The sequence below is a fragment of the Schistocerca nitens genome, chromosome 2 (genome assembly GCF_023898315.1).
Source record: "Schistocerca nitens isolate TAMUIC-IGC-003100 chromosome 2, iqSchNite1.1, whole genome shotgun sequence".
Classification (NCBI taxonomy): Eukaryota; Metazoa; Arthropoda; class Insecta; order Orthoptera; family Acrididae; genus Schistocerca; species Schistocerca nitens.
Genome location: NC_064615.1, coordinates 27,737,320 through 27,764,690, shown reverse-complemented (window position 1 = coordinate 27,764,690; position 27,371 = coordinate 27,737,320). Strand labels below are relative to the sequence as shown.

The following is a 27,371-nucleotide window of genomic DNA, read 5'->3' as shown; positions in this document are numbered from 1 at the left end:
CCTTGAAAAACTGAACACAGATCAATTGAGAAAACAGGAAGATGTTGTGTGGAACTGTGAAAAAAGAAGCAAAATATACAAACTGAGTAGTTCATGGGAAGATAGGTAACATCAAGGACACTGGGACCGCAGGAGCGCCGTGGTCTCGTGGTAACGTGAGCAGCTGCCGAACGAAAGGTCCTTGGTTCGAATCTTCCACCGAATGAAAACTTTAATTTTTTATTTTCAGTTTATGTGACAAACTCTTATGTTTTCATCACTTTTTTGGGAGTGATTATCACATCCACAAGAAAACCTAAATCGGGCAAGGTAGAAGAATCTTTTTACCCATTCGCCAAGTGTACAAGTTAGGTGGGTCGACAACATATTCCTGTCATGTGACGCACATGCCGTCACCAGTGTCGTATAGAATATATCAGATGTGTTTTCCTGTGGAGGAATCGGTTGACCTATGACCTTGCGATCAAATGTTTTCGGTTCCCATTGGAGAGGCACGTCCTTTCGTCTACTAATCGCACGGTTTTGCGATGCGGTCGCAAAACACAGACACTAAACTTATTACAGTGAACAAAGACGTCAATGAACGAACGGACAGATAATAACTATGCAAAAATAAAGAAAATGAAATTTTCACTCGATGTAAGACTTGAACCAAGGACCTCTCGTTCAGCAGCTGCTCACGCTACCACGGGACCACGACGCTCCTGAGCTCATTTTGTCCATGATGTTGCCTATGCGACCCGTGGACTACTCAGTTTGTATATTTTGCTTATTTTTTCACAGTTCCACACAACTTCTTCCTGTTTTCTCGATTGATCTGTGTTCAGTTTATCAAGGCCTATCCACTGTGCCAACTTATAACTAAATCTGAGGCGGGTGCGATGGGGAGGTTCCCTTGTAAGAAGGCAAATATGTCGACGTAGGAGGATATAGGATCAGCATGCGATCAGTCTTAGGTAACTAAAAACGTTTATGTATGTCGTAAATACCATCAGGTCTGACACCCTTCTTTGTCCTACGCACGACGCTACTTCCGCTTCTGATGTTTTCTTCACAAGAATGAGGACTGGTTTCTGTTAGCGAAGTTTTTTTTACTAGGTAAAATATCGAAAGCTGGGTACGATACCGAAACCTGAAAACCGCCAACTAGACACCTGGTTTATGTGAAAGAATCGATCACCAAACCGACGCTTGTGGATGCGAATTGATTTCTTTAGAGGAATTGTTCGATATCGAAAAACATTCATAACATGCACACACACACAATATGTTTCATCTCCTTCTCTTTTACACGATCAGGCCCAAAGGCCCGCGCGCTACTACAAGTTTCCTCCTCCACTGTTTTCTATCCATCGCTGCCATCCGCCTCCCGTCCAAAGCTTTCGCTGACTGCCGCAGGTCTTCAAGGAGGCCATCCATCCACCTCTTCCTTGGCCTAGGAGGAGTCTCCTGCCTGTGGCGAGTCTCCTGCCAGTAGCTTCCGCAGCCACCTGTCGTCTTCCATCGGAGCCAAGTGTCCAGCCAGCTGTGTAGTCGCTTGCATCTTAAGACTCCTGCTATACTGGCATCTCGATACAGACGACGGCGAAGGAATACGATTGTGAATGAGGCACTGAAAGTAGTAAATGAGATTTGCAATCTGGGCAGCAAACTAACTGACAATGGATGAAGTAGAGAGGATATAAAATGCAGAATAGTTGTAGCACAGAAAGCATTGCAGAAGAGGGGGAATTTCTTTGCCTCCAATACAAATTTAGATGTTAGGAACTCTTGTCTGAAAGTATTTGGAGTGTAGCTTTGTACAGTACTGAAATGTGGACGATATTCACTTCAGACAAGAAGAGGACAGAAATTTTTTAAATTTTGTGCTGCAGAAGAGCGCTGAAGATAAGTTGTGCAGATCGAGTAATGGGAAGGTACCGAATTCAGCTGCGGAAAAAAGGAATTTTTGGCACAACTTGACGTTAAGCAGTGGTCGGCTGATGGGATGCATAAAAAATCGTCAGGTTCAGAATGAAAAGACGTGTGGCGGATAAAAATTGGAGAGCGGTGGAGGGAGGGGCGAGGGGGGGGGGGGGGGGGGAGAGAGCTATGGAATGGTTCAAGTTGATGTAAGCTGCAGTAATTATTCGGAGATGAAGAGGCTTTCACATTACAGAGTAGCGTGGAGAACTGTACCAAGCTACTCTTCGAACTGGAGACCGCAACACTAATAGTAATTTTACAACATACTGATATCAGAAAGGTCTGTACTTCTGTGCATCTCTCCTGCAAATCTTCTTGCAACACCGGTACTTAACAAATATCTGAGACGCTCAGTTGTAGCAACCATCTGTCAGAGTGTTATTGGAAGTTTTCACGCATTCCGTATAATATTTCAGCCACTATTTTAGCCATTCTGTTTGCCGCCATGATCAACGAATATCTGTCCCATTTATTTATCTTGTCCCATTTATTTCGCGTAGTTCTAAAACGTCTTGGGTTTTCCTGTCGGGTGAAATTTTTCTTGCAAAGTATGACAGCTACGTTAATGAAATTAAACTTTTGTTTGTCAGCAAGGATTCGATTCAATTTGATATGCAGCACACACTGCTTTCGTAGTAACTTGCCAATTAGTTCATTTTCGCTCTAATAGCATTTAACTCACACAAACCCCTTGCTAAGAACTGCTATTCGCTGTGACGTGGATGACAAAAGAGCCTAATTGTTGCATATGACAATGCAAAATGTCTAAAAGGGAATGGAATTCGGGCACGCTTCTCCCGAATTGAGTAGGTCTCTTAAGAATACTACCAAGAAACGTGGTGACATTGGCTTTTTCCCGCCTTCAGTTCCTCTTCTAGCGTGAATCCACTGTTTCCTGTCACCCAACAAGTGCGCCACTCTTGTGGGAAATTGTTTGTATCCATAATCCCTTTTTCCTGGCACAGGGACAAAAGTGAGCTTTCTACAGGTTTTTCTCCCACGGGGAAAAGGGCCACATCAAAGATAAGAAGTAAGTTCTTGACTATAATGAAAGATTTATATGTGAAACGTCTGACTGTGTCCCGTGAACCTTCACCTCTTTCACCTCTTGCAGAAAGACACACTTAATTACCTGTCTCGATTTGCGAAAGATACACTCAATGCTAGTTGCCACCATGTCTGTCTCGACTGCATATTGTTGTTGTGGACTTCAGCCCTGAGACTGGTTTGATGCAGCTCTCCATGCTAATCCGACTGTGGACACTGAGATGAAAACTACATGAGACAGACAGCAGCGTATACGCATAAAACCCGACAAAATAAAACTGTTGCATGAAGCACTCAGGAAAATATATATTATGACAGACACCGCTAGATAATACTGCAGATAGTTGTTGTTAAAACGTCATATGACATACAGTCAGTAGTGAGTGACATGTAATGCGTAGCGCTGAATATCAGAAAATTTTGTTGTTTTTGAGACGGTAAGACAACTAGAAGCATACGTTCTTGGAAAAAAAGAAAAAGAAAGCATTTACTTCACTAACATGACGGTATAATTTCCGTTACTCACGCGACAACTCATCGTGCGAATGGGAGGTGTCATCCGCAACATAAACGGTATATTTGGACACTGCGAACAGGGTATATGAATGATTTTAGGAGTGTTTTATTTAAATCCGAATATAATACACTTAATACACGAATACAGTAAGGTATACATTAGGGGTTAATATTTTTGGCAGTTGTCGTAAATAGCTCCAGTACCTCTCTGATAACAGCCAACTTATCGTTCTCTCTGTGAGCACATCAAAGATACTATCAAACCTCACACATCTCAAGTGTAACGTGAACCGGTCTTCACTCATGCACAACTAGCAGATTCAAGGCTGTTGTTCTTTCAGTTATCCCAAAACTGTGATGAACTCTTTCTAGATAATCTTAGAAATCCAGGCAGATATTACAATCCAATGAAAGCTTTGACTATATAACGTGTCTTTTTGCATTCTTTTCGCTATAAAAGCTACGACGAACTTCGTCGATCTTGATATTAGTACATACTGCAATAATGTGTGTGGTATTTTCATCCAAAAATAACTTACTACTATCTATTTATGTCTTCGTTTTCAAATGGTTCAAATGACTGTAAGCACTATGGGACTTGACATCTGAGGTCATCAGTCCCCTAGAACTTAGAACTAATTAAACCTAACTAACCTAAGGACATCACACACATCCATGCCCGAGGCAGGATTCGAACCTGCGACCGTAGCGGTCGCGCGGTTCCAGACTGAAGCGCCTAGAACCGCTCGGCCACTCCGGCCGGCCTGCTTGCAGGGCCCTCTGGAAATTAATATGTAACTGAAGTGGCACCCACTAAAGGTCGTAACTTTTCCGTGTGCTTTCGTGAGCTCGAATGTATTTTAACGCACAGTGAAGAATGATTAAGCTCGTCTGAAATAGTTACTCGCTCCCGGCGGAAACGGCTGCAGGCACTCGTAATGCCTAGTTTACACGACCACAGTAGGTTGCAGGCAACTGCGCTACCGGCTATTGCCCATGCGCGCCGCGCGTTTTGCGCAACTCGTCGGTGAAACTAAACACTTCCGGCGTGTTCCAACTTTGGCGACACTAGTTGCGTGAGTTTTGAGGTTATGTGTGTTCGTAAAGTGTATACAAACTGAAATATGAAGTGTGTAACGGAGAATAATGTTCGCTTTTTGGATATCTATGATTTGCATAGGTGTTTGTGGGGTTTCAGTGATGCTGATTACAAAAATAAGCAACATATTGCTGCTCCTGAGACCTTCTCTTGCGATCAGAACATAGATAGTTTGACAATATGTGAGCTGCAGGGCAAAATGTACTGAATTAGGAGCACATACCCAACTGAATTAGGAAAAATACAAGCAAATGTAAGTCTAGCTGTGGAAATACTCTCGTCTATAAGAGTAAAATCCCATCGTTCCAGTTCGCCGACAATTTTTTTTTAAGGAATATTGTTGACAGGAGGGAACGCTACACAAATGAGGAAGCTGCATTCTTTACTCAATATTTACCGACTTAAAACGTCCAATTCACATATGTTTCAACTTTGAAATATTGCCACTGTACAGGTCTATCTTCAAGAGAGTAGTTTGCAAACAATTCTCTTCTTAATGCGGCCGGCTTCGAATAATCACTGCTGTTAGTGTTAATAATTATTACTGTTAACAATTATTGGTGTTAATGAAAAAGCGTCATCACCAACTAAAATCGCATCTTATAGCATGCCGAGTGTTCTCGATTGTAATGCACGCAACATATGTAATTTCAGCTCTGGCGACAGTGCTTCATGCATTACAGTACCTTTATTCCTTATCGCATAATTAACTCTATTTAGCAGAAACGTGAACAGTTCTGGTGACATTCTAAGATAATAAAAGAACTTCTTGGGTCTTCCATTATAAATTATTTCAGCAAGGATGCTGAGCAGCCGAGCTGACGTCTTTTCTTTATCCAGTCACGAATCTAAATACGTTTCTTATTTTTTCTTATGCAGCCATTCCACGAACAAGATTTAACTCTATCACAACTCGTGCGACGTGCAGCTGCCAAAACTTTCATTTCAGACAGGACTCAGGAACCCACAAAACGACGAAACTGAAGTGTATACTGGTTTCGCCGTGTCTACAGTCAAACATGAAACCATTTGCATGCAACTCATTCCACGCAACGAGTGGCGCAACTCAATGTCGTCGTGTAAACTAGGCTTAAGATCTACAGTGTCACGTGCTGTGACGTACGCTCCACGGGCTGTCTATCTCGTTGGCCTCGCACCCTCCACGTGACGTCACCGCTGGTATAAGTTAGCACTCCAAGCGACGGCGCCTGACCAAGGACAAGCTCGAACGTCACTTTGAAGGAAGTAGTCTTCCCTCCCGGCACAGTCGTCTCCTGACAAAGAAGACTGGCAAATCTTCGAAAGCTCGACTTTTAACTCCGATCTGACTCGGCCTCACCACCGAGAAGATTTTGTGTAACGATGCCGCTGCGGGAAACTTCGAGGCAAAGTTAGTTCAAAGGTTGGAGGAAGAGGACATACCACCAGCAATAGGACCATACCTAGAAAAGCAGTGTGGCGTTCAGACCTTCAGATTTACAACAGCTTATGCTTGTGCTATATTAAAAAGCGATATAAAATGAAATGAACGCTCCACAAGATCAGTTTGCAATATCTCAAAGGGAACTCATTTAGCTCTGCTGCTAATTAAAAGTGAGAAGCACATACAGCAGGCCGGTGTAGCCGAGCGGTTCTAGGCGCTTCAGTCTGGAACCGCGTGATCGCTACGGTCGCAGGTTAGAATCCCGCTTCGGGAATGGATGTGTATGATGTCCTTAGGTTATTTAAGTATAAGCAGTTCTAAGTTCTAGGGGACTGATGACCCCAGATGTTAAGTCCCATAGTGCTCAGAGCCATTTGACCCATTTTTGTAGCACATACATATGAGGCACGCTATAGTGCCGCTTTGAAGGTCACCTGACCGTCGCTCCGTTTCTGTCTCACCCACCTGCTCAAATGGTGCAAATGGCTCTGAGCACCATGGGACTTAACATCTGAGGTCATCAGTCCCCTAGAACTTAGAACTACTTATACCTAACTAACCTAAGGACATCACACACATCCATGCCTGAGGCAGGATTCGAACCTGCGACCGTAGCGGTCGCGTGGTTCCAGACTGTAGCGCCTAGAACCGCTCTGCCACACCGGCCGGCACCCACCTGCTCCAACGGTTGCCCCATGAGAGAGCTTCGTTTTAGCATAATACAGTCAAAAGAATTCCACGGGGCAGGCAACGGGTGGCGGTGTCTTGCCCCCTACAGTTAATGTAATGCTATATGCAAGAAACGTATTTCACTTTTTCTCACTACAATTGTGTTGTCGTACTCTGGAGGATTTCACGGTCGGTATTTATTCTTGTGTGATATTATGCAAAACACAAGAGCAAGGAAGCGTCACAGGCAAAACCCCAGAGGGTTATTCGCTCACATTTTGTTCTCAGTGCGTCTCGGTAGAAGTATTGTTCCGCAAGACCATTCTGGATCCTGCTATGTCATGGAATTACGCCACCTGAAACCGACTTGCATTGCGCCTTGTTACAAGAAACGTTGCGTCATGGTTCTGCGGTACTTGTAATGATAAAACGAACAGACAAACTGTAAAAGGACTGACTAGTACAAAGACACTCCCCTCTCTTCCTTAATAACTGAATTTAACATTCGCTAAATTTATGAACGTAGGCTGGAGGTGCTGGCTTATATTATCATTATTTGCAGAGGAGCACTGCACCTTACATAACCACGCTAAAAGCTGCAGGAAAGGAGAATTTAACATTTTGTGTGTGGGAAATTGGGGTGCATCAGTAAAGAGAGTGGCGCTGCTGTGACCGATCGTAGAGTACTGCTGCAACGTTTGGGATATTTGTCAAGTAGACGTGCTAGCAGGAATTGAGGTATGCGCTGCCAGGATCCTAACGGATCGCTACAGAGGTTGTGAAAGGATACTCAAATCCCCGCTTTAAGGGGAATCTTCGGGAGGAAAAGCAACGACTTTTCTCTAAACACCGAGAGAAACGATATTTGACAAAGACTGTGTAACAGTTCTGGTGCCACCGTCGTACGCAGTACATCGCGTAGCACTCATGAGTATAAGAGAAATTACGGTGCATACTGAGGCATATACATCTTATGCCCTTGCTCCATACGCGAATGGAACAATATCAGTACGAAGTACCCTTCTGCGTGCACTGTACAATAGCTTGACGAATGTGAATAATTCAGGAAACACGCAAGGCTATACCGACCCTACGATTTCTTTTAAAAAATTGGTTAAAGAAGGGCAAACCTACGTTGATACCATTTGTTGACTTATAGAAAGCATATGACGAGCCTGACTGAAAAACACTTTTTGAAATTCTGAAAGTAGCAGGTGTAAAGTACAGGGCATGAAAGGCTATTTACAGCTTGTACAGAAACTGAATGGCAGTTATAAGAGTCAAGGCGCACGAAAGGGAAGAGTAGTTGAAAAAGGAACGAGACAGGGTTGTACCTTATCCCCAGTATTAGTCAGTCTGTACATTTAGCAAGCAGTAAAGGGAACCAAAGAAAAATTTGGAAACCGAATTAAAGTTCAGGGATAAGGAATAAAAGCTCTGCGATTTGTCTATGACATGGTTTTTCTGTCAGAGACAGCAAAGAACTTGAAAGAGACGATGAAAGGAATGGACAGCGCTTTGAGGATATAATATGAACATAAAAAAAGGATAATGGAATGTAGTCGAATTAAATCAGGCGATGCTGAGGGGATCACATTAGCAAACGAGACATTAAAAGTAGTAGATGAGTATTAGTAATTGGCCAGTAAAGTAACTGATGCTGGCTAAAGTAGAGAACATATAAAATGTATACTGGTAATGGCAAGAAAAGCATTTCTGATTAAGAGAAATTTGTTAACATCGAATATAGATTTAAGTGCTAGAAAATATTTTCTGAAGGCACTTGTCTGGAGTGTAGCTTTGTAAGAAAGGGAAACCTGCATGATAAACAGTTCAGACAAGAAGAGAACACATGTTTTTGAGATGTAGTAGCGCTACAGAAGGAAGCTGAAGATTGGATGGGTAGATCATGTAACTAATGAGGACATATTGAATAGAAGAGGGAAGAAAGGAAATTTGTGACAGAACTTGACAAACAGAAGGGATCAGTTGATAAGACACGTTCTGAGACATCAAGGGATCACCAGTTTAGTACTGGCGGGAAGTGTGTGGGGCAAAAATTGTAAAGCCAGACCAGGAGATGAATGTAGTAAGCAGATTCAGAAGGATGTAGTTTGCAGTAGTTCTTCGGAAATGAAGAGGCTTGTACAGGATAAATCAACATCGAGAGCTCCGTCAAACCAATCTTCGGACTGGAATGATGACCACAACAACAACATGTTTTCTTTTTATGATTTCCATCGCAAATGGATGCATAATCTTTTAGAAACTATATTTTCTTGTTGTGTATTTTTGTTTTTACGTCAGTATTGCAATACATTTCACAATATTTTGCGAATGTAGCGGACAAATAATTCAATCAAGCGTTGTCGTCATGTTGAGCAGCGGATTTGTTCCTCTATTACCATGCACAGCTAGAGAGAGAAACGCGCAGGTCCCAGGCCGATAGCTGCTCTAAAGATTATCTCTTGATTTATCGTTCATGAATTTGGCTTAAGCCGATGTGCAAACGGTTCAGAACGATAATTTCAGCACTTCGCACATACGAAAATTCTTGTGGACATCGCAAGCGAGCCAGCCGTACTTTCAGATTATAACGTCAACCGGTCCATTACATCTGTACGTTAATCACCGAGAACATTCCACTATCGTAATTATGTGAAGCTGACTATAAGAGGTGGGTCAAAAATACACTCCTGGAAATTGAAATAAGAACACCGTGAATTGATTGTCCCAGGAAGGGGAAACTTTATTGACACATTCCTGGGGTCAGATACATCACATGATCACACTGACAGAACCACAGGCACATAGACACAGGCAACAGAGCATGCACAATGTCGGCACTAGTTCAGTGTATATCCACCTTTCGCAGCAATGCAGGCTGCTATTCTCCCATGGAGACGATCGTAGAGATGTTGGATGTAGTCCTGTGGAACGGCTTGCCATGCCATTTCCACCTGGCGCCTCAGTTGGACCAGCGTTCGTGCTGGACGTGCAGACCGCGTGAGACGACGCTTCATCCAGTCCCAAACATGCTCAATGGGGGACAGATCCGGAGATCTTGCTGGCCAGGGTAGTTGACTTACACCTTCTAGAGCACGTTCGGTGGCACGGGATACATGCGGACGTGCATTGTCCTGTCCGGTCTAGGAATGGTAGAACGATGGGTTCGATGACGGTTTGGATGTACCGTGCACTATTCAGTGTCCCCTCGACGATCACCAGTGGTGTACGGCCAGTGTAGGAGATCGCTCCCCACACCATGATGCCGGGTGTTGGCCCTGTGTGCCTCGGTCGTAGGCAGTCCTGATTGTGGCGCTCACCTGCACGGCGCCAAACACGCATACGACCATCATTGGCACCAAGGCAGAAGCGACTCTCATCGCTGAAGACGACACGTCTCCATTCGTCCCTCCATTCACGCCTGTCGCGACACCACTGGAGGCGGGCTGCACGATGTTGGGGAGTGAGCGGAAGACGGCCTAACGGTGTGCGGGACCGTAGCCCAGCTTCATGGAGACGGTTGCGAATGGTCCTCGCCGATACCCCAGGAGCAACAGTGTCCCTAATTTGCTGGGAAGTGGCGGTGCGGTCCCCTACGGCACTGCGTAGGATCCTACGGTCTTGGCGTGCATCCGTGCGTCGCTGAGGTCCGGTCCCAGGTCGACGGGCACGTGCACCTTCCGCCGACCACTGGCGACAACATCGATGTACTGTGGAGACCTCACGCCCCACGTGTTGAGCAATTCGGCGGTACGTCCACCCGGCCTCCCGCATGCCCACTATACGCCCTCGGTCAAAGTCCGTCAACTGCACATACGGTTCACGTCCACGCTGTCGCGGCATGCTACCAGTGTTAAAGACTGCGATGGAGCTCCGTATGCCACGGCAATTTGGCTGACACTGACGGCGGCGGTGCACAAATGCTGCGCAGCTAGCGCCATTCGACGGCCAACAGCGCGGTTCCTGGTGTGTCCGCTGTGCCGTGCGTGTGATCATTGCTTGTACAGCCCTCTCGCAGTGTCCGGAGCAAGTATGGTGGGTCTGACACACCGGTGTCAATGTGTTCTTTTTTCCATTTCCAGGAGTGTAGTTATCTGATGCTTCCTTATGCGATCTGCGTCTGGACTTGTAGTGGCTGAGCATTTCGGAGAAAAGTTGAAGAATGTCGATGGCAAGTTTCCGTATCAAGCCACTGAAATAGAGAGAGACTTGTATTTGTCATTTGCAGAATGGGAGAGTCAAGAAATTGAAAGTCTCATTAGACACAGGGCATCGTACGAGACTGTTGTATCTGTTCTGAAAATTATTTCGAGCAGGTAGAGAAACTGCTTGGTTAGGGAAACTTCTTAGAGCTTCGACAGTTAAACAGACACGAACATTTAAGGTCAGCTAACGTATAGCATGGCATCAGTGATCATTCAACTGTGCGACAGCCATGGTTGCGTCTGTTATAAGGAAAATTAAGAAAGGCAGGAAGATACTTTTGCTTCGCCAGACTGACAGGATACAAGACGCGTAGTACCTCATTAATCGACATCAAATATTCAGTGTTGAGGACGAAGGTGTAGAGCACAATTCGATAAAATTCAAAAGTATTGTACAATACACTCTATACTATACGCTTTGTACCAATATGTGCGGAGAGAGGTTATGAGGGACGACAAAGACCTAGCGTGGATCTGTAGTCATGTTAGAAAGTTGCTACGAAAGCAAGGAAAGCTTCGTCACAGATTTATGTGAAGTCAAAACATAGTTGATAGACGTAAGTGCAAGGAGCGTTCAAGGAATTGTAAACAAAAATTTTGACAACCGTTCTCATTAAAATTGCTAATTTTTATTGAGTAAATTCGTTAAGCAGATTACGTCTTGCGACTCTCGTACACTATGACTTAGAAAACAAAGGTACAAAAATAATAGTATTCAACCTCCACTTCTCTGAGTAATTTTATTTTACTTCATCGTTTTCTTCTGCATTGCAACCTAATAAGTTCAATGGTGTCATTTTGACAAGGCAGCACAATCATTGACATGTTGAATTTCTTGACGCGTAAATGTGAATCGGAAGTTTTTCACTAGTACAGAAGATAATCTTTTGAAAGTAACCATAAACATCCTGTATGTATTCGTTAATTTTCTTTGACACGCTTTTCTTGTAAAACTAACATCTGTGTTCCTCATTTATTGCTTAGTGAGAAAATGAAATATAAGGAACATTCCAAAATGTTAATGTATTCATTGGAAACAACGTTCTACCTCCGAAAAACGTGGGATTCGAACAGGAAAATATGTTATTATGACTAAAGATGAGGTTTGAACAGCAAAGACATCTGTGACTTATAAGCTACAGTCATGGACAATCCTGGACAAAAATTCTGTTCATGACATAATTCTAAAGATAAATTGAAAACCGGCTTCTCATATTCGTGTCAACAGGAAGTCCTTTTTCTCGATTTATTTTGACTTCGTAGATAATGAGGACTGTTTGTCTCTGTGCTTTATTTTTACAAGCTGCGACATAGCCGCGAATAGAACAGTGATGCAGAAAGTGTATAATAAAATTCTTTTATTTCCGTCTATGATCACAAAGTTAATTGGTCCTTAGATTAGCTGTTATATAATGTGATCACAGACGCAAATAAAAGAATTTTATTCTGGACTTTTAGAATTGTTTTGCACCATACATTAGTGACTGTTTGCTGGAGTCGTTTATTGTTATTATATCCTTATTTTATAAGTGTAATTATTTATGTACTAATTCTTTACCAGTAACTCTTTACCTCATTTTACTTTCCTGTACATTATATTAATTATGGCATACACGCGTAAAATGGACTTACTGTTAACAGTTCGCCACTGTTCTGGTTTATGAATGTAAATGTTGTAACCAAACCCTGTCAATCAGGGTTTTCATTGTCACGAACCATCTACGCAACTGATAAACGCTCTGTCCAAATTTCGCTAACTAGTAGGGGCTGTTCGTGGTATTCCTGAAGCATATTGTCGTCCTGTCATCACCTGTTCGTCCACATCCATCTATATGTTGTCAAAGAGCAATTTAGAAAGCAGCACTGCGAAAACTGAGAAGCTTCCAAGGCAAGCTGGGCTTCCACGGCCACCGGCATGGCTTATAGGTAAGAGCGCTGGTACGAAAAAAAAAAAAAAAATAGTCAGCCTCCAGCTGATAATTCGTTACTTCCTGCTGTTTTCTTGTCGGTAATTACAACTCTCACGCCCGTCGGCTTCCTTTCCTCTCGAACTTTTTTTCCGAAGCATTACAAGCAAGGACATAGCTGTACCTGAAAAACAAGAAAAAAGACGGATAAATGTTTATCACTCCAACAAATCACGAAATGGCTCTTATACAGTACACCCGAAATATTGCAATAACGATCTAAGTCCTACGTTTTAGAAAGTACCGAATCAATTCCTACCGATACTCGTGGTCAGTTTAATTATAAACTATTTTTTTAATGACGTGCATTGATTCTGACACCGTAGTCTTCACTGAAGTTTTCTAGTTGTGTGGTGGTTTAAAATAGGTAAAAAAATAGTTGTTCCAGACTTGGAAGGCCGCACCGAGTAATTGGCAAAAATGGCGACAGGACGGGCAATCGGCCACCTCTTAAACTAACCGTACAGAATCAGGAAATAGCATTGTCAGCCCTGCGCCGATGCGGAACCAAGGAACAAGAAAAGGAAAAAAGGTACCATTTACAAGTGCTGTTTTTCATTCGCTTATACTTCTTAATGAATGTACTCTCATGAGCAAACTGAATTTGAGACACCCTTCTAGCAACACGTAATAACTCTTTTCTCCCAGGTGGCGTTGTAGTATGGGCTCCACGAGATAACAATCAAGTGCATATAACTCTCTGATATTTGTGAAACTGCTCATATCTGTCACGTTGGCACTCCACGCCAATCGTGAAGTCGGTGTTACAGGGAACATTGTCTTCGTCTGACCCGTGTAGACATCATCTGAGGCTCCCGTCAGCGTCTAAAGCCTCCTCTCTCCCTTACTTGGCTGGCTTCTGCATTGAATATGAATATGGAACCAGCCGGTTTGACTCCCGCCGCCCATCCTACGTTACCATCCATAACGCCGATTCCCGCACCTTCTACACCTCCGCAGGTGTGCCCCAGGGCTCTGTCCTCTCCCCTCTCCTCTACCTCCTGTACACGGCAGATACGCCCCAACCTCCCCTCCAGTACACCAACTGCAGTATGCTGATGACACCGCCTTCCTTGCTCTCGCTCCTATACTACGATGGTCCCAACGCCTTCTCCAGATTCACCTTGACCTTTTTGCTGCATGGTGTAACCAGTGGCTCCAGAAAATCAATCCTTCCAAGACCCAGGTCGTACCACTCGCTCCTTCCGGCTCCTTGGTTTCTCCCCTACCATTTGCGCCCGTCCTGTCCGCCTCTCCCCCACCCTCACCTACCTTGGCCTCACCATTGACCATCGCCTCACCCGGATCCCTCATCTCCGCTCTATCCAATCCAAAGCCCACAACCACCTCAAAGTCCTCTCTGGCTGGACATGGGGGCTGAAACCCTATACCATCCTCCACACCTACAAATCCTTAATCCATCCCATCCTCTGTTATGCCAGTCCCACCTGGATATCTCCCCCCCCCAAAAAAATTCTATAAGTCCCTCCAGATCCTCGAGCACTATGCACTCCACCTCACCTACGTATATGCCTCCCATCCCCTATGTGGCTCCTCTACAATCTCATTCCTTTCCCCCATCTGCTCCTTTTCCTCGAACATATCCGCGTCCTCTACACCCCCCACTGCCTTGATCCCCCTCATCCTCTGGTTGCTCCTCTCCTCTCCTCTCCAGCCCCTGCCCTCTGCCACGCCTTCACCGTCGTGTCCCCCCTACCCTTCACCTCTACACCCTTCATCTCCTTTCCCAAGGTGGCTTCCACCGAGTCTCCCTCCCAGATGATGCCCTCTCTCCCTCCATTTATCCCTCCTATGCACTCTGATCCTCACCTCCCCCTACCTCCCTCTGTCCTTTCCCCGGGCTCCCTCTTCCCCTCCCCCCCTCTTCCATCCTGTTTTTTCCCCACCTACCCTCTCGCTGTCTCCCTTCTCTCCCCCAAGTTATTTTTTTGCTCTCCCCTCCCCTGCCTTTCCCATTCCTTCTCGCGTCCACCCCCCCACTTTTCTATGTCCCCTCCCTCCATTGGCTCCCCCTTTTTTTCTTTTCTCTCCTCCCCCCTTTCTCTCCCTCTTAGGTCCAGGTCCGCCCCCCCCCCCAATCTGCCGCCATGTCACCTGTATAGTGCTGTTATAAATGAGTGTTCAGTGTTGCACGTCCCCTGTCAGTGTTGCGAACAGCTACCATACCGTCGCTAGTTGTGTTTTTAGTCTCGTGGAAACAGAAACCAGACTGTCGCCGTGTTTTTTTTAATTGTGCCTGTTTCCTTCTTGTGTATCTTCATCCATTTTGTCACCACAGTGTTTCTATATTTTGAATTCCACAACTCTCCGCCATTTTACAGTTTTTTCAATATCACCGTTTTATCGCCTGTTTTTCTTGTTTGTTGATATTCTCAATACGTTTTTTAACTTTTCTGTATGCTGCAGAGCAGCACATTTCGCTGCTGCCAACCCCCCCCCCCCAATAAAGAAAAAAAAGCCGGTTTTACGTTGTTACACGTGCGTTTTTACTGTGATTTGCTATACTGAATATCCATGTGCTAACAGATAACAGCTGCATTTTTTAGATCTGTCTCGAAATACTTTTATTGTTTCAATTTTAATTTTTTTTGTTATGTTGAGTTTTATTTATTGTGATGCCTCTCCTTAGGTCCAGCGGGTTCAATGTGATGGAGACTTACCTTCTCTTCATGTATCTGACGTTAAGGAACTTTCCTTTTGAGCAATCATTATGTTGATATTATGTGAGTACTCATTTCATTTTTTTTAAAACTGGTATAACAATATATGAAAAATGCTTTCATGTTATTTTCTGTCATGTGTATCTCCCAGATGATCAGTAAAAAATATTATATATGTAGCAGCTTTATAGGGGCATATACACTGTCTGTCACAAACGGTGAAGCACACAGAAGACATGATCGGAAACCGTTCCAACCCCTTATACGTACAAACTGTCGCTGAGTGTGTAAATGACTATAGAGCTGCAAAGATCTGTGAAAGGTAGCTCGGCAACTGGAGTGTGTGAATGCTGTTCGTGTTATGTGTTTTTACCGTATCTGGTAGGGTATATGAATGTTGTGAACAAGTCAGACGTTGAGTGATTGCTGTGAAGGACACGGAGATGCCACCTACTCATATGAGGCAACGTCGCCAGCAACTAACAAGAGTCTGAAGCGGGCCTTACTGTGGCTCTCATTTGGCCAGCTGGTTGAATTGTGCACGTATGTAGATTTGTGGGCCGTTCGGGAGTCACAGTGGCCCGTTGTTGGACTTCATGGGAACGTGTACAGGCATATTCGTCCCAAGGTTGCGGTCGACCATGTCTGACAATAACAAGGCAAATTCGCCCCCCCCCCCCGCCCCCCATACAACAACAAGTAATGGTGTCACAGCACACCATTGGTCAAAGACTAGCGACAGCCATCCTAGGGAATTACTATCCCACACACAACTCAAGCCGCTGCGTATTTAGTGGAGCCTTGACCGGGAGGCAAGAACTGTTGATGAATGGCGTCGTATGTGTTCAGTAATGTATCGCGGTTCTGCACTGCCCTGGACGACTGTTGTCGGCAAGTATGGCGGCGACCTCAGTTCCCATCGTACACTCCTCGAAATTGAAATAAGAACACCGTGAATTCATTGTCCCAGGAAGGGGAAACTTTATTGACACATTCCTGGGGTCAGATACATCACATGATCACACTGACAGAACCACAGGCACATAGACACAGGCAACAGAGCATGCACAATGTCGGCACTAGTACAGTGTATATCCACCTTTCGCAGCAATGCAGGCTGCTATTCTCCCATGGAGACGATCGTAGAGATGCTGGATGTAGTCCTGTGGAACGGCTTGCCATGCCATTTCCACCTGGCGCCTCAGTTGGACCAGCGTTCGTGCTGGACGTGCAGACCGCGTGAGACGACGCTTCATCCAGTCCCAAACATGCTCAATGGGGGACAGATCCGGAGATCTTGCTGGCCAGGGTAGTTGACTTACACCTTCTAGAGCACGTTGGGTGGCACGGGATACATGCGGACGTGCATTGTCCTGTTGGAACAGCAAGTTCCCTTGCCGGTCTAGGAATGGTAGAACGATGGGTTCGATGACGGTTTGGATGTACCGTGCACTATTCAGTGTCCCCTCGACGATCACCAGTGGTGTACGGCCAGTGTAGGAGATCGCTCCCAACACCATGATGCCGGGTGTTGTCCCTGTGTGCCTCGGTCGTATGCAGTCCTGATTGTGGCGCTCACCTGCACGGCGCCAAACACGCATACGACCATCATTGGCACCAAGGCAGAAGCGACTCTCATCGCTGAAGACGACACGTCTCCATTCGTCCCTCCATTCACGCCTGTCGCGACACCACTGGAGGCGGGCTGCACGATGTTGGGGCGTGAGCGGAAGACGGCCTAACGGTGTGCGGGACCGTAGCCCAGCTTCATGGAGACGGTTGCGAATGGTCCTCGCCGATACCCCAGGAGCAACAGTGTCCCTAATTTGCTGGGAAGTGGCGGTGCGGTCCCCTACGGCACTGCGTAGGATCCTACGGTCTTGGCGTGCATCCGTGCGTCGCTGCGGTCCGGTCCCAGGTCGACGGGCACGTGCACCTTCCGCCGACCACTGGCGACAACATCGATGTACTGTGGAGACCTCACGCCCCACGTGTTGAGCAATTCGGCGGTACGTCCACCCGGCCTCCCGCATGCCCACTATACGCCCTCGGTCAAAGTCCGTCAACTGCACATACGGTTCACGTCCACGCTGTCGCGGCATGCTACCAGTGTTAAAGACTGCGATGGAGCTCCGTATGCCACGGCAAACTGGCTGACACTGACGGCGGCGGTGCACAAATGCTGCGCAGCTAGCGCCATTCGACGGCCAACACCGCGGTTCCTGGTGTGTCCGCTGTGCCGTGCGTGTGATCATTGCTTGTACAGCCCTCTCGCAGTGTCCGGAGCAAGTATGGTGGGTCTGACACACCGGTGTCAATGTGTTCTTTTTTCCATTTCCAGGAGTGTATGATCCTCTGGAGATGCACGGAGATAACTGTAACTGTGAACTGAATTTTTAATCACGTATTGTTTATAGTTAGACGTGTAAATGATGGATGTCATTGTATTACTCCTGGCGCCATGGGGAAGTTTTAAATTTCGCGTTCCACAATTCGTTCACACAGTAGAATCGTATGGAGTGTAGCCACGTATGTAAGTGAAACATGGACGATAAATAGTTTAGACAAGAAGAGAATAGAAGCTTTCGAAATGTGGTGCTACAGAAGAATGCTGAAGATTAGATGGGTAGATCACATAACTAATGAGGAGGTATTAAATAGAATTGGGGAGAAGAGGAGTTTGTGGCACAATTTGACTAGAAGAAGGGATCGGTTGGTAGGACATGTTCTGAGGCATCAAGGGCTCACCAATTTAGTACTGAAGGGCAGCGTGGAGGGTAAAAATCGTAGAGGCAGACCAAGAGATGAATACACTAAGCAGATTCAGAAGGATGTAGGCTGCAGTAGGTACTGGGAGATGAAGAAGCTTGCACAGGATAGAGTAGCATGGAGAGCTGCATCAAACCAGTCTCAGTACTGAAGACCACAACAACAACAAGTAGAATCGTACAAACATACCGTAATTTGACCGTCGGAGAGATTCCTGTACGGACGACATGGCGAAAGGCATCCCTGGCGTAGAGAACTGAAAGATTTGAAAGCAAATAGATCACCAGGTCGGATGGAAACCCAATTCGGTTTTATAAAGACTACTCTGCGGCATTGGCCCCTTACGTAGCTTGCATTTGTCTTAAATCTCTCGCCCAGCACAAAGTCCCAATCGACTTGAAAAAAGCGCAGGTGGCTCCATTATCTAAGACGGGTAAAAGAACGGACCGATACAATTACAGACCAGTATCCCTAACTTCGGTTCGCTCAAGAATCCTTGAACCTAATCTCAGTTCTAAGATTTCGAACTTTCTTGAGACTGAGAAGCTTATGTCCACCAATCAGCATGGTTTTAGAAAGCATTCCTAGTGCAAAATTCAGTCTGCCCTTTCCCCAAGTGGTATACTGCGAACTATGGATGAACGGCAACAGGTAGATGCCTCTTTCTAGATTTCCGTAAGCCATTTGACACGGTGCCCCATTTCAGGCTGTTAATGAAGTTACGAGCATACGGAATAAGTTCAGAGATATGCGAGGGGCTCGAAAACTTCTTAAGTAATAGAACCCAGTATGTTGTCCTCCACGGCAAAGAGTCATCAGAAACAAGGGTATCGCCAGGAATGCCCCAGTGAAGTGTGATAGGACGACTGTTGTTCTCTATATACATAAATGATTTGGTGAAGAGGGTGGGCAGCAATCTGCGGTTGTTTCCTGATGGTGCCGTGGTGCATGTTGTCGTGTGACTATAGGAACATACAAAACGACTTGCGCAAAATTTCTAGTTGGTGTGATGGATGACAGCTAGTTCTAAATGTGTAAGAATGTAAGTTAATGTGGATGAGTAGGAAGAACAAACCTGTAATGTTCGGTTACAGTATTACTGGTGTCCTGCTTGACGTAGTCAAGTCGTTTAAATATCTGGGCGTAACGTTGCAAAGCGTTACGAAATGGAACGAGCATGTAAAAACTGTTATTGGCTTCGTTTAGGAAAGAGTGGTTCACCCGTAAAAGAGACCGCATATGAGCCACTGGTGCGACCTATTCTTGAGCACTGCTCGAGTGTTTCGGATCCGTACCATGTCGGATTGAAGGAAAACATCGAAGCAATTCAGAAACGGAACTGCTAGATTCGTTACCAGTAGGTCCGAACAACACGTTAACTGCTACGGTGATGCTTCGGGAACTTAAATGGAATCCCTCGAGAGATGTTTTCGAGAAACGTTTTTGAGAAAATTTAGGGAACATGCATTTGAAGCTGGCTGCCGAACGATTCTATTGCCGCCATCATACATTGCGCTTGAGGACCACGAAGATAAGATTCGAGAAATTAGGGCTCATATGGATGCGTACAGACAGACGTTTTTCTTTCGCTCCACTTGCGAGTGGGACAGGGAACGAAGAGACTAGCGGTAGTACAATGTACCCTCCGCTTACGTCGGCTTGCGGCGTCTCTATGTAGGTGGTGTATGGTAAGCCATCGGGTGCGACTTCATATCACGGCTGATGCAGTTGCGGGAACTCTGACGGTACAATGATTCGTCACGGACATCCTGCGTCCTCATGTGTTACCACACAAGTGACAGCATCGTAGTGCTATTTTTCAACAGGATTGTCTACAAATGTAACATATGTCTATGAAATGGCTGCGCGATGTCGAGTAACTTCCGTGGCCAGCAAAAGCCTCAGATCTGTCCCCAACAGAGTAGGTATAAAACCAGCTCAGACGCCAATTCCGTCCCAGGACCAGCATCCAGGCTATCAAGGACCATTTACAATAATACTTGTCAATATTAATGAAATTCTCCAACAGCCGTGTAAATAAGATGTTATTTGATTTTGACGACAAAGAGTTCCGCAGTTCCACTATGCCATTGTCAGACCCCATACGCATCTCTCAAAATAAACGATAATGCCATACAGTCCGTTTTATCCCTGAGTTTCGTGAATTCAAACCGTATCACTTCACTCGAAGACTTGGTAGCAGCCGGCCGGGGTGGCCAAGCGGTTAAAGGCGCTACAGTCTGGAACCGCGCGACCGCTGCGGTCGCAGGTTCGAATCCTGCCTCGGGCATGGGTGTGTGTGATGTCCTTAGGTTAGTTAGGTTTAAGTAGTTCTAAGTTCTAGGGGCTGATGACCGTAGATGTTAAGTCCCATAGTGCTCAGAGCCAAGCCACTTGGTAGCAGCTCAAAGGGATAAATGGCACTGTATGACACTATCGTTTATTTTGAGTGATGCATAGGGGGCTTGAAGATGGCATAGTGCAATGACGAAACTGGCTGTCGTCAAAAAAACAAAATAACATCTTAGTTACACGGCTGTTGGAGAATTTCATTAATATTGACAATTTCTTAACCAGCTGATGCCCCCGTTCCATAATGGATCAACAGAGACTGAGCTACAACAGATGTGGGCCAGTCCAGTTTGCCTAGATGATGATACAATGATGTTATGACACCCTAACCAAGTGAATCTTACGGCTAAGTGGGGTTACACTGCCAAGCTCTTTGTAAAACTGACTCGATTTTGTAACATCGCATACCCTCTCAACTCGTGAAGTTTCATTTCGTTTCCGCCTCCCCTTCTGGTTCCTGCATTTCTCTAGTCAGTGTGTGGGAATCTATATCCTTAAAATCTCTGCATGTCCATCTTTTTACAGATTGTTGCGGGACCTCGGCTGCCAAATCAAAACACCTTTCAATCGTCTAAATCTCCAAATCGTTCTTTTACTGAGCAGCCATATTCAGGCCCCCTGACCGACGTGTAGGAAGAGTCTCGCCTGTGATCCAGTCATAACAAGGGACCAGCATTCAGTGACTGGTATCTGTAGATTTTTTGAGACAGCAATCACTTTAAACTTCACCTGCCGGCGGTGGCAAACGTCCCCTGTAACTTCAAACCTCTGCAGCGCCGTTGGTGACGCTTCCGGCTTTGTTCGCATTGTCAGTGTGTTGGGAAGCAGCCTACTCACACTGTATAAAATTCACATCAGTCTTTCCATTGTGTGCCAGCAAGTCCGCTGTAACTAGCTCTGACGTCATAAATGTTGCGCAATACTTTAAAAATCAAGCAAATAATCTAAAACTTTTCTAGCATGTCAGGAGTAATACTAAATTAATGTGTGTTGAATATCAGTTCGATAACTTTAGCCATTTTCGAAATTTGGACGTTTTTCTGTAAAAATTCATTGGCGCAACAGAAAAGAGCTAGAGACTTCAAAATTTATATTTAGATTCATATTTCATAATGATTTAATAAAAACAGTACTTTGGATTTCACAAATTAAGATTTTAGTGGAAATTCATGATTTTCTGGTTTTCGTCTCAAAACTTAAGGAAGCAAGATAGATTAAGTAGGCTAATAAATAAAGCTAGGATGTTTAGATTTAAATAGGTTGGAGATCCGCTATAACTATGAAGATGTGAAAAGTTTTATTTGAATACCTATAAAATTATAGCGATAGCGTATCTCCAAAGAACCAGTTCAGAGCTCATCTACTGCGTGCAGTGTAATTAAATTAATTCTCTCGCCCAAAATATCTAACTTAGCCACGTCAAAATTTTATTATCAATACTTACCTGCGTGCTGAATGCACATTTAAATTAAGAGCTTCATCGGCCATCAGCAAGAGAAGCTATGATTTATTATGTAACTTACAGTGGTGCCTTACTAGCCCAGCGGCTAGTCGGGAGAGCCGATTTGATCAGGCGTTCCCTTAGCCGTCCGCACCACGGCTTTATATATAAGAGCGCTGCGCGAGGAAGCAAGGCCCCAGTTCTCTCCAGACGCTGAATAACACGCCATCTGTGTCGGGAGTCGCGTCGCGTCGGTATCACTGCTACAAACAGCCTCGGATGCCGTATTCAGTTACTCGAGATGCGCGTAACCAGGAAATCATTTTCAAGTGAAATGTTAATTCTGGGATGATTTTCATTATCTAGCTTCAGTTTGCGTATTGTCGTATTTTCACGTGCCGTCGCGGGACAGACATTCTACCAATTATTTAGCGTGGTGTTTGATGAAACTAATCATCAAATTATGGCGAGCATTCATTTTAACATTTAATTCGGACATTTATAGTTGCATCAGCGCATTAGACTCTGAACTGCTCTGTTAGTTAGGTTGTATGGATACTTGTGTTTTTCATCTGTGACTTTCATAATATGCTCAACTATTTTGGAATATCGTTTTTGATTATAAATCCTGGACAATCTCCTAATTCCTCAGAGCTATAAGCTGCAGCTATAATTGTATTCTCAGATGAAGTGGGCACTAGGAATTCTAATTACAGGCTTCACGTTTTGTTAAATCACTTTCTGGTTGCTAAAGTGTAATTAGAGACCCAGTGTTGAGAACGGCGAAAGACAGCATAAATAACATTCTAAATAATAGGAACTGATTTTACATTCAAACATATATATAGCAATCATATAAATTATCTGCCGCCCCACAAGTGTATTACGTAAGACATTCTGTACAATTCTACATGGTTTGCCTGCATCGTCTTGTTACATCCTGTATAATGAAAGTAAAATTCTCCATTTACTCCTTAGTACTTGCGTGTATGAACACTTGCACAATCAAAGCGGAAGAAGGTACATAAACACGAGCCCTGCGTATGCGGCTCCACGCTTTCTGTGTTGCTTTGTTGGTTTATTTTGGGGGAGGGGACCAAACAGCGAGGTCACCGGACCCATCGAATTAGGGAAGGATGGGGAAGAAAATCGACTGTGCCCTTTCAAAGGAACCATCCCGGCATTTGCCTGAAGCGATTTAGGGAAATCACGGGAGACCTAAATCAGGATGGCCGGACAAGGATTTGAACAGTCGTCCTCCCGAATGCGAGTCCAGCAAGCTAACCACTGCTCTACCTCGCTCAGTGTTTCCGTGTTAATTAGTTTGAAACACTAGTTAACAATACACGAAATAATTCTCATGACTTAAACTGAAGATTCGCTAAGTCCAAATTCATTTCTCACACAGGCGTCTTGTAGTTGTGCCTTTCTGAAGATTCAAAGTCGGTTAACGTACATTGGAGGTCAGAAGATACGAAGCGTTTCCAACTTTGCCATTAAGCGTACTTGGTGGAAACGGGACGACGTAATTGCCTCTACAGAAACCTAAGTTACACGCATCACATGAAAACCGTATTGACTTATATCACCATCCTTGTGAGCTCTCTCACAGATGGCGCTCTGCTATTCTCTTGCACAATCTCGTCTTAACTTCTCCAAACATTTGCCAACGTCTCCATTAACACGGCCGAACGCTCGGAAACACAGGCAGCAGGTAGGTTCCACTGGGCGGATGGAGCGAGGAAGCAGAGGGAGGGAGCTGGCAACAGTTCTTGCCCCTCCACTGGCGCAGTATCATTACTGGCGCCATCTGGCGCGCCTGCGCTCACCTTGGCGGCGCCGCGTCCTGTGAAATGAAATGGGACGGGAAACCTCGAGTTACATCATAGGCGCGCGCAGATACTTCCCGAAGCACTCGGGTTACCTCCAGTTCGGCGGCGCGCTGGCGCCAGTCTGCAGAGGATTTCTGGCGGCAGCGGCGGCTGGCGACAATGGAAACCCGAACCGGCGCGCCGCCTCCGGCGGACACACTCAAGCGCCCACCCACTCCCTCCCCCCCCCCCCACCCCCTTTCGACCCGTACCCCCTACCAGCGTTCGGTTTCGCGTTATCGCTGCAGGCACGACAGCCAAACTCAGCAACCGTTGCGCCTTGTTAAACATAACCATCGGGACACGCCTTCGAGCAGTATAACATATGACCACCTTTCGAGGGACGTATAAAAAGTTCGCATAGAGACAACTATTACACGTGGTAAACTAAGCTTGAATAAAACCGTAAGCGGCTGTTAACTGATGATTTATTCACCAATTGAGAGTTGTTTGCGATTTTATTCAAGTTCATTTTACCATGAACTTGAATGGCTGTGGCTGCTCATTTTATAAAATTGTGTGTGCAAATTAAACACAGCCTTTGCGACAAGCTCGGATGCAGAGTTCGGTGCTGAGGGGGCATAACACTATCTTGATGTCTCTCACCTCCCTCCCTCTTTCAAGGCGCCACCGATGCGTACGATCGTAATAATGGCTCAAATGGCTCTGAGCACTATGCGACTTAATTTCTGAGGTCATCAGTCGCCTAGAACTTAGAACTAATTAAACGTAACTAACCTAAGGACATCACAAACATCAATGCCCGAGGCAGGATTCGAACCTGCGCCCGTAGCGGTTGCGCGGTTCCAGACTGTAGCGCCTAGAACCGCTCGGCCACCGCGGCTGGCGAATAATCGAAAATAATAATTCTTCATACACACCGTCATTTCCATCGAAAACTGTTGCAACTAGCAGTGGAATACTGTATGCGCCTTCAGAAATTTTACTACTTATACCACCAAATTCTTCACGGGCTCCATGCCTACAAATTTAGCACAAAGTGCTTCTTAACGTACGGAACAATGAATCACGTCTGTCGATAGTTGTAATTTTTTTGCTACTTGATCGCCAACTGAATGTTTAAATTGTTTCTATATTGTATTGTAATGTCGTTTCATAGCAAATTTGCAGTCGTCATCGATTATGCGACTGCATAACAGATACTGAAATTCTCAACCCTCTCTTCTGCCATTCCCATTCAGTTTTAAAGCCTTATGCCGATAGATCGCTAGATGGTCTCTTTTTGCCCAAGTAGCCTTTGGACCTGTGAATGTATTTCGTACTAAAAACAAATAGCGAAGGGTAAACAGGCCTGACACTACAATTTTGCCGAGCTAAAGAGAGTTGTACCGACCAAAATACGCCACACGGCAATGCTGGATGAAATGTGGCGCCGTACACCGAGTACTTCCAAGGACAGAAAGAAGCCGAGACAGGCCGAGCCTCGGTCTGCACGTCCCATTTGCTTTCATAAACCACATTAATAGCTTGCAAAAGGAGCTACGTAATTCCTTACCCAGTCTAGTAGGTAGCAACAAAAATAGCCTTGTACAACAAAAATATCCATGTACGAGGGTAATCCCAAAAGTAAGGTCTATTTTTTTGTAAGTACATACAATGGTTTACATCAGTTTACAGCTTGGACATTTACCTGTTTTTCGACATAATCACCATTTCTGTCGATGCATTTCTGTAGATGCTGTGGTAGTTTTTGTATGCCCATGTCATACTAGCTCGCCGCCATGCTGTTTAGGAAGTTGTGAAACTCTTCTTTCACCTTGTCGAATGAGCTGGATCGCTGGGACCACAGCTAACGCTGACAGGTACTGTGAGACTCTGAAAAAAACTCAAACGGGCAATTCAGAACCGGAGAAGAGTTAATCTTGAGCAAGGGCGTACACATTCTCCATGACAACGGTTCCCCACACATCGCTCGGCAAGCCGTTGCCCTCCTGCGTCAGTTTCAGTGGAGAACAATCACCCTCCCACCCTATAGTCCTGACTGGCGCCCAGTGACCTGTTCCCTAGATTAAAAGAACATTTGGCCGGAAAGCGATTCAGCTCCGACGACGAGGTGAAAGAAGAGGTTCATAACTTTCTGAATAGCGAGCTGGTATGACATGGGCATACAAAAACTGCCACAGCGTCTACAAAAATGCATCGACAGAAATGGTGATTATGTCGAAAAATAGCTAAATGTTCAAGCTGTAAACTGATGTAAACCACTGTAGAAATAAACAGGTCTACGTACTTACAAAAAAATAGGAGGCCTTACTTTTGGGATTACCCTCGTATTTATACTTTTATGTGAAATATGAAACCAGTTACTTAAAAAGTTGGCGACTGATATGCTTATCTGCTATCAGAAAACGTTCAGATAGTTACACAGTAGCGTCACGAAAAGCTGAAATAGTTGAAGACTCAAGGCCGCTACGGTCGCAGGTTCGAATCCTGCCTCGGGCATGGATGTTTGTGATGTCCTTAGGTTAGTTAGGTTTAACTAGTTCTAAGTTCTAGGGGACTAATGACCTCAGCAGTTGAGTCCCATAGTGCTCAGAGCCATTTGAACCAAGCCATTAGTTGAAGACTGATATGCTTACCTGCAATCGGGAAACGTTCAGATAGTTACACAGTAGTAGAATCACGAAAAGCTGGATAAGATTTCGCGTGTCTCTCCAACACACAGCGTTCTGAAGACATTCTGAGTGTTTGGAAACGTTCAACATTTTCTCTCATGCCTGAAAATGTAACTAACCACCCTAAAATAAGCTTTTGTTATTCGCAACATTTTTCAGTTGCCTCTCAGCATCCTATACAAATCGAAGAAATGATATTTCCGATGGTCTAGCGGTTCTGGCGCTGCAGTCCGGAACCGCGGGACTGCTACGGTCGCAGGTTCGAATCCTGCCTCGGGCATGGGTGTGTGTGATGTCCTTAGGTTAGTTAGGTTTAAGTAGTTCTAAGTTCTAGGGGACTTATGACCTAAGATGTTGAGTCCCATAGTGCTCAGAGCCATTTTTTTGATATTTCCGGATAGTATTTTTGACTGCTCTACAATTTATAGCTCCACAAAAACTCCGATACAGCACCAAATTTGCATTTTTAACGCGCTTCTGCACTCTATATATACAACAGAGAATCATTTCACTTTATGTTTGTACTTGCCAACCGCTTGTCAGCGCTGCAGCAGCGAAGTTCCATAAAATTGTGGGAGTTTAGCGTCTCATTATCTCGGAATCTGTCCACACAGTTAAATACATTAGACAGGTCACGTAAAATACCACCCGGTGGTATTTTGTTACTTAATGCTTGTAAAATTTGTCGAGCGAACTTTTAAATTGCAGTCTCGATAGAGCAGCA

The 27,371-nt window shown here is 44.9% G+C and overlaps 1 protein-coding gene across 3 annotated transcripts in view; it reads left to right on the top strand.

Annotated features, from left to right (window-relative positions):
* Positions 1–27,371, top strand: part of LOC126235685 (ankyrin repeat and fibronectin type-III domain-containing protein 1) — a 760,613-nt gene that overhangs the window by 297,445 nt on the left and 435,797 nt on the right. For 2 of the 3 annotated variants that reach the window (XM_049944427.1, XM_049944424.1), the window contains exon 2: positions 15,548–15,641. The exons of the other annotated variant lie outside the window; for it this stretch is intronic. In XM_049944427.1, the coding sequence (XP_049800384.1) occupies positions 15,629–15,641 (13 nt within the window). In that variant the 5' untranslated portion in view covers positions 15,548–15,628. The remainder of the gene's footprint in view (positions 1–15,547; positions 15,642–27,371) is intronic. 3 annotated transcript variants of the gene reach the window in all.